Source organism: Aricia agestis, chromosome Z (assembly GCF_905147365.1).
Source record: "Aricia agestis chromosome Z, ilAriAges1.1, whole genome shotgun sequence".
Lineage (NCBI taxonomy): Eukaryota > Metazoa > Arthropoda > Insecta > Lepidoptera > Lycaenidae > Aricia > Aricia agestis.
The window spans coordinates 27,097,597-27,109,626 of record NC_056428.1 but is presented as its reverse complement, the minus strand read 5'-3'; the positions used below and the strand labels follow the sequence as shown (position 1 = coordinate 27,109,626).

The following is a 12,030-nucleotide window of genomic DNA, read 5'->3' as shown; positions in this document are numbered from 1 at the left end:
GCACGCGTGCGGGTCGCGTGCGCTGCCAGCGCCGCCCCCGCCCAGTCGCCCGCCCCAGACCAGCCTGCGCTCACCTGCAAGGTAGTGCACCGCGAAGGGCCATGCTAAATTTTGGGCAAAACAAATAAAAGCACGGCGTCCGGGCGTGTCTATAAAAGGCCGACGGGGGGGTGCGCGGGGGTGGTAACACGATAGCTCCAGCCGGCCGGCCGCCCTGGAGCGGGCGGGCGGCTGCGGCGGGCGGCGAGCGCGGGGCGCGGGCGGCGGCAGCGGCGGGCCGCGCGCGCGCCTCCACCGCTCTCACTAGTCGAACGGTGCCCGACCGGTAACGTAGCGCCGACCTGCAAGACGAACCAGCGACCATGTCTGCCATGGCGAAGACCTCCAAGTACACGTACCGCAGCAGCGGCGGCGGCACCACCGACGTCAACATCGAGTACAGCGCCGACCTGAGTGCTCTCTCCAGGCTGGAGGTAGCGGCCGTTCAGTGTAGTGTTTGTGCAGTGATATGCGGAAATATAGAGTCATTGTATTTTTCAGGACAAAATCCGTCTCCTCCAAGATGATCTGGAATCCGAAAGGGAGCTACGTCAGAGGGTGAGTGAAACGTGATCCGCGCGCGGCCGGCCTTAGCGGGCGCGCGCGTGGGCGCCGCCTGAGCGCACTATAAATATTACTACCCTCCGACACGGAAAATTTACTACAAAAATTGCTTTTTAATACTTAACGATGTAAACGTGTATTACTATAATACATGTAAGGTAATTTTTTTAGGTATGATCATTTTATTTTGTTAACAACATTAAGCTTATTTAAAAAAAAAATTGCTCATTATATTAAGTTTTTTTTTGTTTGGATAACACTTTATTTATTATAAGTTTTTAATCACTTAAAAGTTTATAAAACCTAAGTTCCTCACTAAACTTTTTGTAAAATATAAAAATTTTAAAGTACCAAAGTAACTGACATATTTATTTTTGTTACTTGTTAACATCTTGTTAACGATTATTACATGTAAAACATTAACCAAAAACTAAGTTGACCTTCAACTTTCTTTATTTTATTACTTTTAACGTATTTAGTAACGTTAATTTTTTGTGACTCTTTAACATAATAATATGATTTATCATTTAACATTTAACATTTTAATGTTATATAATTTTTCGAGCCTAATCGAGATAAGGTATCATTGTCAATCTATTTCTGTAAGTGCGAACGCCATCTAGCGACGTGCGAGCGCCATCTAGCGGTGCGCGCAACGCCGCGGCGCCTCGCGGAGTGGCAGAACGCACCTCGCGTTATATTTAGCCACACAAATATTTCCCAAACCTCAACTCCACAGTCTGATCTTTTGAAACTGGGCCAAACTGGCCGTTCCCGCTAAGAATGCTATAATATTCGAATATAATATTAGAACGAGGAATATGTAAAAATATCTGAATTAGTCACTACCGTGAGACGCACGTCGGGGCTATTATTAGAAACAATACTGAAATACGTGAAGGACAGGAGCTTGCATAACTGGCGTTTAGATTTTCCAGAATGATGTGAAAACGTTTAACGAATCATCCGGAAATCGATTAAATTCAACTTAAGCTTTTAAAGCTTTAAGCTCTTACTTTCCTTACTGTAAATAATTATGTAGGTACTTTGTTGTTTCCGTATCATTGAAAAATGTTAGACTTACACATAAACAATAAGATTGGATTTCGACGCTTCCCTTTCAAACTTTTTTTTTTTTTCCACGACTAACAAATCTTTTTGTAAAATTCCAGATCGAAAGAGAGAAAGCAGATTTGAGCGTGCAAGTGATTCAGTTGTCTGAGAGGCTTGAGGAGGCCGAGGGGGGTGCCGAATCTCAGGTAAACACAAAACACCAAATACCGAATACTTTATAGTAACTCCTTTCATATTTTGAAATAAAAAAAAATTGAGCATTGAGCAGTAGGTAATTGTGTTTCAAGAAATATTTTTTTAATTATCTGGGCTATCTATCTATCTTTTTTATTTCTTAGGGGACTATCCCCCTTCTATATTTTCAAATTAATTTGTTAAGGTTATCGAGTAATATTATTTAAATACAAAAATGAAAGAATTACATACGTTAACTTTTATTAATGGTACTGTTATAATTACAGTTACTTACTCAATTTATCAAAGGAGTTATTATAAAGTTTTTTTTTTGTATTGTATTGTAAATAAGTATTGTGTTTTAATGTACCACAACATCTGTAATTATTAAATACTTACTTGTAAATTATAATTTCACTCATGGAAATTTTAGAATGACTTGTGAACAACATTTCGTTAGTTCTAATTTAAAAAAAGATTTTTTATTCTAGAATTGACGGTACCTAGAGTTATCTAAATATACCTCTATAAAACACAGCACTTTTATAAATTATGCTATGCTATGCGATTTTTTTTTATTCTTCTTTATTATGTGTATTGCGAATTGTTGAGCATTGCGATGTACTTTTTTCTATAAATACTGCAGACGTTTTGTAACAATTTTTTACAAAATGTTTGTACATTATTGTAATGGTGCCTTTATTCCACTTAGGGTGGGTTGCACCAACTTACTTTAACTATAACTTTAACCGTAACAAAATATTAAATGAACTGTCAAATCCCTAGCAAAAGTCCCTTATGGACGCCATATTTGACGATAACCTTAACCTTAACTATAACTACGCCTCTGGTGCAACCCTTATTGAAATATATTTGAACATACTGAATTTTTAGTGATTAAAAATATTGCACTTCATTTAAAAGGTTTTCTAAAGGAAAAATTGTTCCATTCCATTTCAGATATCTATCCATAAATGTTGGAATATTGTTTTAAATTATTATTCAACAAAGGCAAAGATTTCCTCAATAAAACTTTTATATTATGTGTAATAAGTGTTTAAATCTAAAATGTTAAAAGCTCACTCACCACGAAACCAATATAATTTCTCTTTTAAGTTTTAAGAATGAGAGTGTTATTAAAAAGTGTCAATTTGTGCCTAGTTCTTGAAAGAGCTCAAGTTTTCTTCTTGGGGTAAACTTACGTTTAGTGAATGAGCTTTTACAAAAAGTAATTAATGTCTGGGTTGCGATTAGACCTAAGCCTTCATGTAAAATATCTAAATTAGGGATTAATTAAAAATTACGAAATATTTTTCAGTTCGAGATCAACAGAAAACGTGATACCGAATTGACTAAGCTCCGTAAGCTCTTGGAGGATGTGCATCTGGAATCAGAGGAGACCGCACACCTGCTCAAGAAGAAGCACCAAGAAATCGTTGCTGACTACCAAGAGCAAATCGACAAACTCACCCACACCAAAGTCAGGTGAGCACTACATACTAGAATAAGAAGCTCTGCGAAGTAAAATTGCGAAATGGCTGTGCGATTGACATTAACTGTTTCTAATCAAAGTCGATTACAATATTCGTTTTCTTTGTCACCAGGGCCGAAAAAGAGAAGTCCAAGTTCCAAGCTGAAGTTTACGAGCTGTTGGCCCAAGTGGAAAACGTAAACAAGGAGAAGATCACAATTTCCAAAACTTGCGAAAGGTTGGAAATCACCATCAGCGAACTCCACATTAAGATCGAGGAGCTTAACCGCACAATTGTCGATATCACATCCCACAAACAACGCCTGTCCCAAGAAAACGTAGAGCTGGTCAAAGAAGTTCAGGACCTTAAGGTTCGTAATGCTCCTCTAATGCCTCCCAATGACCTAAAAATTATTTTGAAGAAGTAATCAAAACCACTTTTATAATTTCCAGGTGAACATCGAAAACGTAATATATCTCAAGAGCCAGCTTGTAGGCCAGCTCGAAGATGCGCGCCGCAGGCTCGAAGATGATGAAAGGAGACGCTCTCTGCTTGAAGCGAACTTACACCAGGTACTGTAAACAAATCAACTGAAATCATCAGATAATATAGGATAACAAAAATATTTATGGACGCTTAAGAGCTAAGTTTTCTTCAAACTTGTGTTACGTGTACCACACAACAACATATTATCAAATATAAAAAAACCGGCCAAGTGCGTGTTGGGCCACGCGCAATATAGGGTTCCGTAGTACCGCTAGTTTTTGATAACTTCTGTATGGTCAATGAATGTATATTTATAACGCGTCTTACACTACTAACAACATCATCAAAGGAATTTTGAACGAAAAGTTCCATTATACTTCTCCGAATACATTTTTTAGTTGATCGACTATTACTCAATAACTTATAAAGTCTTCTTAGCCGTGATAGTTTTCCTTTTAAATTCAGAATATTTCCTACTCCCGTGATTTTTTTCACATTTCAAGGCCTCTATCATGAGCTCTTAAATCCATTCACTTTACGTCCCGTAGTCTCTGAGCAAAACCACGGACAGACAAAATTATAAGGGTTCCTTGTTGACTACGGAACCCTAAGAAGCAAGACAACAATTATCATTCCTTTAATTTTCTTGACATTCTTATTTTTGGCTTCAGGTGGAAATTGATTTAGAATCTGTCCGTGTGCAACTCGAAGAGGAATCCGAGGCACGTTTGGATCTCGAACGTCAACTGGTCAAGTCCAATGGTGAGCTCCAGCACTGGCGTTCCAAGTTCGAGGCAGAGGCTGCCGCCAGGGCCGAGGAGATCGAAGAAATCCGCCGCAAATACTCTGCTCGCATCCAGGAACAAGAAGAACAAATCGAGACCCTCATCGTCAAGATCAACAATGTTGAGAAGCAGAAGTCACGTCTGCAGAGCGAGGTAAGACAAAAATTGCAAAAAAATTGAACAGAGCATTTCGTCAGAAGCCAAACAATAATATTTAATGTCCAATGCAGCTTTTCTTAAAAAGCAATTTTTTTAAAAACCGATTACTAATTTCGACCAATTTTTAGGTTGAAGTCTTGATCATCGATTTGGAGAAGGCCAACGGAACTGCTCGGGAGCTCCAGAAGAGGACCGAGCAACTGGAACGCGTCAACATCGAGATCAAGTCCCGACTTGAGGAGACGGTGCAACTTTACGAGCAGAGCCAACGCGACCTCCGCAACAAACAAACTGAAATCCAACGAATCTCTCATGAGCTCGATAAGACCCGCGAACAAAAGGATGCCCTTGGCCGCGAAAACAAGAAGCTGGGTGGTAAGTTGTCAACTGATGCTGCAACAACAGCATTCTGATTAAAAATATTGTGAGAGTAAAGTAAAGCATTTGCCCAGCAAACAATTAGTTTTATCGATGTATATTTTAAAGGAGTATGAAATAGTTAGATTATTTTTAATGTAAGTGTTAATTAATGTAATAAATATGATAGCATATTAGTTGTTATATTGTTATAGCATTAGGGGGCATCCACCACAAATTACGTGAGGAGTTTAGGGGGGGAGGGGGTCGAGTCAAATCTTATTTAATCTAACGTTGGGGAGCGGGGGGCTCGGCAAATCTCACGTAATTTTTTTCTCAACAAAATAATACTATTTTTGTCAATTTCAACCAGATTGTACGTATGCTTAATATTTTAAACGTAGGCATAATCGTTATACGATTAAGATCTTTCACGAATTCATTCGAAAAAAAATCTACTGACTGTCAAACCAAACGTTTACGTAAGAAACCCACATTTTGAAAAATCTCACGTGAGATTTGTAGGCGGAGGGGGGGTTGAATAAAATCTCACGAAATCTTACCAGGGGGAGGGGCGTTGTCAAAAAAATACCCCACGTAATTTGTGGACGCCCCCTTACTTAGTAAACCGAATTCTCACATTGAAATACTTTAGAAAGAAGATTTTGATGATGATATTTGCAGATGAGTTGCACGACGCTCGCGGAAACATCACGGAGTTGACCCGCCGTCTTCACGAGCTCGAGATCGAGCTGCGCCGTCTTGAGAACGAGCGAGAAGAACTCACCGCTGCCTACAAAGAAGCAGAAGCTGTAAGTATCTTTCATAAGCCAACACAATACTCAAACCTAGACAATAGATTTAGAGAAAAACATGTTTGAATTCTAAAACACTTGCTAAAGGAAAATCAGAAACATCCGTACAATACGAAATAATTTCGCAATAAAGCCTAAAATACATAAAATACATACGCACAAAGTACACGTCATTAACGCAATAATTATCGATATAGGTATGCAGCCACATTAGTAGCAGCTAGTCAAGCCATTAATTCTAAAAGGACACATGTCAGATTAATTACAATGTCATATTTTATACTATTGATCCTAGATGATTTTATACCTATTACAATGAATGTAATAATAAATTAGAATGTGGTTTGGTGTTTGCTTGGTTTAAAATTAGGTTCTAAGCTTTTTAGCAAAAGAAAGATTAAAGTATTATCATTATAAGTCCCAGCAAAATGGACCATTGTTAATTATGATAATAATGATTGTGATGAAGTATTAACTATAAAATATGAACTAGGGTCGCAAAGCTGAGGAACAACGCTCCCAACGCCTGACTGCTGAGCTCGGTCAGTTCCGCCACGAAGCTGAACGCCGCCTGCAAGAGAAGGACGAAGAAATTGAATCTATTCGGTAAGTTTATGATTTCAAGGCAGAATCTTACAAATAACTAAAAAAACACATGCGGACATAAAATAAACTCGAAAAAAACGCAATCAGCGAACTCTACACTTTTATACAGCATAGCAGACCATATTATGGAAAAATATAATAGTTATGTAATACAAATTGTAATGAACATAACGTAGAACATTAAAACACAGAAACTTTGTAAAAAAACTGAATCTGTAAATAGTGAGGATACACGGAATGCTGTATTTACTTAAAAAGGCAAATTTTAGATGAACAAAGATTTAGATGGTCACCATGACATTACTAATTTAACAAGCAAGTGTACTGCTACACAAATAATAATAATAATAATCTTATGTAAATACACCAAATACACTAAGATCACAATAAGACGTGTGAAGTCAACAAAATCAAAGAAACAATTGAAACAATCCCCATAATATAATTGGCAGCTAGAAAGCATTCAACCTACATCTTTCAACACATTGACCTCTGCGTTTTGAAGATATTGACTTTTTGAAAGATGGGCATCAATTTATATCAATGAATGTAGAGTAGAAACCCTGACACATATACAATAAATTACTCAAGGAAGTTATTTGGAAAAGGCATAGTATTATTATCGTTAAACAGAACGTTAAAATATTGTTTTTTTACTCTATAAATAATATTTAGTTAATGCATCAGCAGAGTCAGTCATAAATAACGCAATTGCAAATAGATCAATAATATATCGTAGAAACAAAAATATTTTTACATCGAGCGCTATTTTGTTTGTGATTACACCAAGTATAGCCCGAATTATTGGCACGATTTCAGTTTATATATTTATCCTTACGTCTGATTGGACTTTAAAGCAGTTAGCTATTGATAACTTTGGCACCTTCTTACAAATGAAAATGTACAAAAGTCAGTCTTCTTTTCTGGTGCTCTGAATACAGTAATGTGCACATCGAACTGTTAAATTAAATAAAATTAATAATATTAAAATAGTAATATGGCTCCGGTTAAGGTGCCTGAATTTAAGTGGAATAGACCTCCGACTGCAATTTATGAAAATAACTATGGATATGGAATAAATTTTTATCAACCTATGATCGACTATATCTCAGCAAAAAGGCAGGGAGTGAATACAAAACCACCACATCTACCATGGAGCAATGAAAGAGGTTTGGAAAAATATAGATTTGATAAACCTGTGGAAGCATATTCTAATGAAGAAGTACGAAATATGTCTCGCGAAGTCGCTGAACAAGCCAAACGTGATCTTAATACTTTCAAAGTGCAAAAACGAAATCCATTCACAGTAGTGGCAACGGCAGCTGCTGCGAATATTACAAAACACGTCAATGTTGAGAGTATCACGATGAAAACAAAAAAGAAAAAAATTGAAAGAGAACAAATTCAGCTCGAAAGACAAAAGAAACGAATTAACGAAATCGAAAAAGAACTCGAAAATTACGAAAATCAAATCAAGATTCCTAATCAACTTAGAGGCAGAGCAATAATATATCGCGGGAAGTCTGCTAAAGCTATAGCACAGACTCTTCTAGAAGAAAGTCGCCACAATCTATCTGGAGGAACAGGACGTCAAATCAAGAAAGTAGAACTTAGAAGCATAGATGATCTTCCTGAAATTCAATGCAGAATTTCTAAATTATCCAGTATGAGAGCACTAAGTGCATCGGATAGTCACTTAAACGAAATAGGAAAAGAAACTGTTAAATATATTAAAGAAAGTATGCCCAGAGCATTCGTATACATAGAATCAGAAGTCCCAGTTATTAATACAGAATACATAGAAAAACTTAATGAAATAAAAAAGACATTAAATCAATTTGAACAGATTAATACCAGTTTATTTATAGATAGGAGGTACTTATAGAACTTGACACAGAAATATATAAGGTAATTATATTTTTTTACTGTTTGTAATGTATAAATTATTTTCTTTATAGCAAGCAAACTAGCATCGAAATCGAGCAGCTGAATGCTCGTGTTGTAGAAGCTGAGACCAAGCTGAAGACCGAAGTTACCCGCATCAAGAAGAAGCTGCAGATCCAGATCACCGAACTGGAACTGTCTTTGGATGTCGCTAACAAGACCAACATTGATCTCCAGAAGACAATCAAGAAACAATCCCTGCAGGTATGGATTTAATAAATCCTTTTGCTCCTGAAATACAATAACATAACATATAAAATATCTAAAATGTTGTATTTTAATTAGCTGACAGAGATCCAGGCTCACTACGATGAAGTCCAAAGGCAACTGCAAGTGACCCTCGACCAATACGGTGTTGCTCAACGTAGAATTCAGTCTCTTACTGGTGAGGTTGAAGAGATCCGTGGCAACTACGAACAGGTAATCGCATTATAATTGACATTATAACATGATGAAGTAGCCAATACAATAAAAAGAAAAATGTAGGTAAATATAGGCAAATGTGTATTTAAGCTAATAATGTGTTTTTATTCAGGCCCTCCGTGCTAAGCGCACTGTTGAGCAATCCTTCGAGGAGGCACAGACCCGCATCAACGAATTGACTGTCATCAACGTGAACCTGTCTAGCAGCAAAGCCAAGATTGAGCAGGAACTAGCTGCCGTTGCTGCCGACTATGATGAAATCACAAAGGAACTCCGTATTGCCGACGAGAGATACCAACGTGTCCAGGTGTGCAAATAAGAATTAGTACAAATTTTGGCACAATACAGCAAATTGCAGCTATCTGCAGATAAAATTTGACTTAGAAAGTTCGTAAAGCTTAGAACTTCGAAGTATATTTGTTTTAATATAATTTTTTTTCTTTGTTTGCCAGACTGAACTAAAACACACCGTTGAGCACCTGCATGAGGAACAGGAGAGGATCGTTAAGATTGAAGCTATCAAGAAGTCTCTTGAAATCGAAGTTAAGGTAATATTATTATTTTCTCATTACAAAACAACCTCCTCGATCTAAGTATAAAATTATCGGTTTTTTAATTTACCATGTTACTTTCTAGAACATTTCCGTACGTTTGGAGGAAGTTGAAGCCAATGCCATCGTTGGAGGCAAGCGCATCATCAGCAAACTCGAGGCTCGCATCAAGGACATGGAACTTGAACTCGATGAGGAGAAGAGAAGGCACGCTGAAACCATCAAGATCCTCCGTAAAAAGGAACGCCAGGTCAAGGAGATCCTCATCCAATGCGAAGAAGACCAGAAGAACATCGCTCTCCTTCAGGACTCGTTGGAGAAGACCACACAGAAGGTCAACATCTACAAGAGGCAGCTAACAGAGCAAGAGGGTGTTTCCCAGCAGAGCGTAACCAGGGTGCGAAGATTCCAACGCGAGTTGGAAGCCGCTGAGGACCGCGCCGACGCCGCCGAGAGCAATCTGTCTCTGATCCGCGCCAAGCACCGCACCTTCGTCACCACCTCCACCGTACCCGGTTCACAGGTCTACCTTGTGCAAGAATCCCGCGCCTTAAGCACGGAGCGTCTCTGAGCGTCTATAACCTAGCCCCTCAGTAACAGCATTTCTTTCCACAACAAATTCAGGGGCGCATTTCCGGTCGGGTATAAGCCTAGTCGTTTTTTAAGTGATGTTTGAGTTCCGATAGATGGCGGTAGTGAATACGTCATGCTACTAGCGCCGTCTAGGTGTTTTTATCTGGGTTTAGGGGTCGGGACGGACGCTCTACGGTGCGGCTCGCCCTAATGTTGCCGTGTCTCCACAGTGCCATAGCCGAAAGTCGACCGCTCGTCCCATATTTTATATCTGTAATACATTAATCACACAATTAAAGGAAACAAAATCTGAAATAAGCTTTTCTTTCAAAACTTTCGAATTCAACGGCGCTACTGACGTTACGTGCCACAGTTTAGGTGCCGTACACATCAAATAAAAACTATTTTATACTATTATTATTTATTAATTGTGCAATGAAAATTGTACGATTGTAATTGTAACTTATAATTTTAAAAATAAATGCTATTTATGTTAATGAGTTTAAAAATAAAAAAATAATAAAAAAACAAAAACTATGAGGGGTTTTAATTTATCACGACATACACATATTACAAAAGAAATTTCATAAAATATCACTACAAACAATTCAACCTATTCTCCATGCCATTTACATGAAAGGTCTTGATAAGCTAAGCTATTGCTACCTGAGACATTTTTAAATATTTACCTATAGTCCATTGAAATGTTACAATTTTAGGACCGAATATTGCATTTATTAGAGGACGCAATTTTACTTTTGGAATATGTTGCGGCGGTCAGTAGAAGCTTAACCTCAAGTTTGTGGGATCGCCAGCGCCACTCTTGTCCCCCGGCCGCCATCTTGAAAAAAGGGATGACAACACTATTTTCGGGATATCTCGGAAACTATAAGTTTTACAATAAGTATTATATATATTTATAGCCTTGGGATTTTAGCAACGCAAGGTATTTGTAATTTTTTCCGGATTTTCTTTACTATTTCGATATCTGAATAAAAAGTAAAACAATGGTTAAAATGGTGAGCTATTGCCAGCATCATAAATAGACTTCTAGTGCATCAGATTAGATATAATTTAATAAATATTTAAAAAATGTGATGATAGTGAAAACCCATCTGAGTTTAACACCCATCCAAGCTTGAGTCGCGTGGTCTGCCCATAAGAGTGTGCAACATAGTCGGTAACAGCGTTATGCAGTAAACTTCATCCATCTCAAAAATGCCCAAATGTCTTGAAAGTTAACTCTTTAAAATAATATAAGCAACTCTATCAATCACATACACAGTGTAGAAGTTTCTTTGATGACGATCAAAATTACTACAATTAGTGTGGATTGCACCAGAGGCGTGGTTAAAGTTAAAGTTATGGTCAAAGTTATGGTTATATTTAAGGCTAATTTAACCTTAACCTCACAGAATTTGACAGAAGACGTTGCTGGTCCGACAAGGCTTTAAATGAAAGTGGGCGGGGGCGCTGCTGGTAAAGGAGAACTGTCAAAAATGGCGTTTTGGTATGATGACAGCGTTAGTTCCTTTTTTCGCCGCGTGCATTTAAATTTATGGTTAATTAATATGGCGTCCATTTTTGACTTTAACCAAATATTTGACATTTTGCAATGTAGTTAAAGTTAAAGTTACAGTTATAGTTAAAGTAAGTTGGTGCAACCCACCCTTACCTAATCTATGATTGTTTCCGCTCGCTTATAAACTTGACATGGATAATTTTAATTACATTTCACGTCAATTAAATATAGCTTGGCTTGCCTTGCTTGATACTTTAAGTAGGCGTGATTTATAAATATAAAATATTTCTGTCATTGAATTTAATTTAAAAATAATTCATGTGAGTCAACATTGACGTCATAATTTGGCAATTGGTAAATAAAAGCAATTGATTATGCTAATATTGAGATGACATCGAAATATATAGACGATGTGTAAGGGCCAAATACAGTTTCGATGAGCGGAAAGAATCACTTTTTATCAATTGAGGCCTTTTCTAAGCTTAC

At 37.5% G+C, this 12,030-nt stretch overlaps 1 protein-coding gene across 2 annotated transcripts; it reads left to right on the top strand.

The window, feature by feature from the left end:
* The first annotated feature begins 288 nt into the window (after positions 1-288).
* On the top strand, positions 289-10,337 carry LOC121738401 (paramyosin, long form). Of its 2 annotated transcripts, XM_042130426.1 has the most exons (15): positions 289-473; positions 541-597; positions 1,776-1,862; positions 3,170-3,336; positions 3,456-3,693; positions 3,776-3,895; positions 4,481-4,747; positions 4,882-5,128; positions 5,795-5,922; positions 6,419-6,531; positions 8,490-8,679; positions 8,761-8,895; positions 9,011-9,205; positions 9,351-9,446; positions 9,535-10,337. In XM_042130426.1, the coding sequence occupies exons 1-15, from the start codon at positions 363-365 to the stop codon at positions 10,018-10,020; spliced, it is 2,637 nt and encodes an 878-aa protein (XP_041986360.1). In that variant the 5' UTR covers positions 289-362; the 3' UTR covers positions 10,021-10,337. The 2 variants fall into 2 exon arrangements, with proteins under 2 accessions (XP_041986360.1, XP_041986361.1); XM_042130427.1 differs by lacking the exons at positions 289-473; positions 541-597; positions 1,776-1,862; ... (5 more) ...; positions 5,795-5,922; positions 6,419-6,531 and adding an exon at positions 7,458-8,406.
* Positions 10,338-12,030: the final 1,693 nt, after the last annotated feature.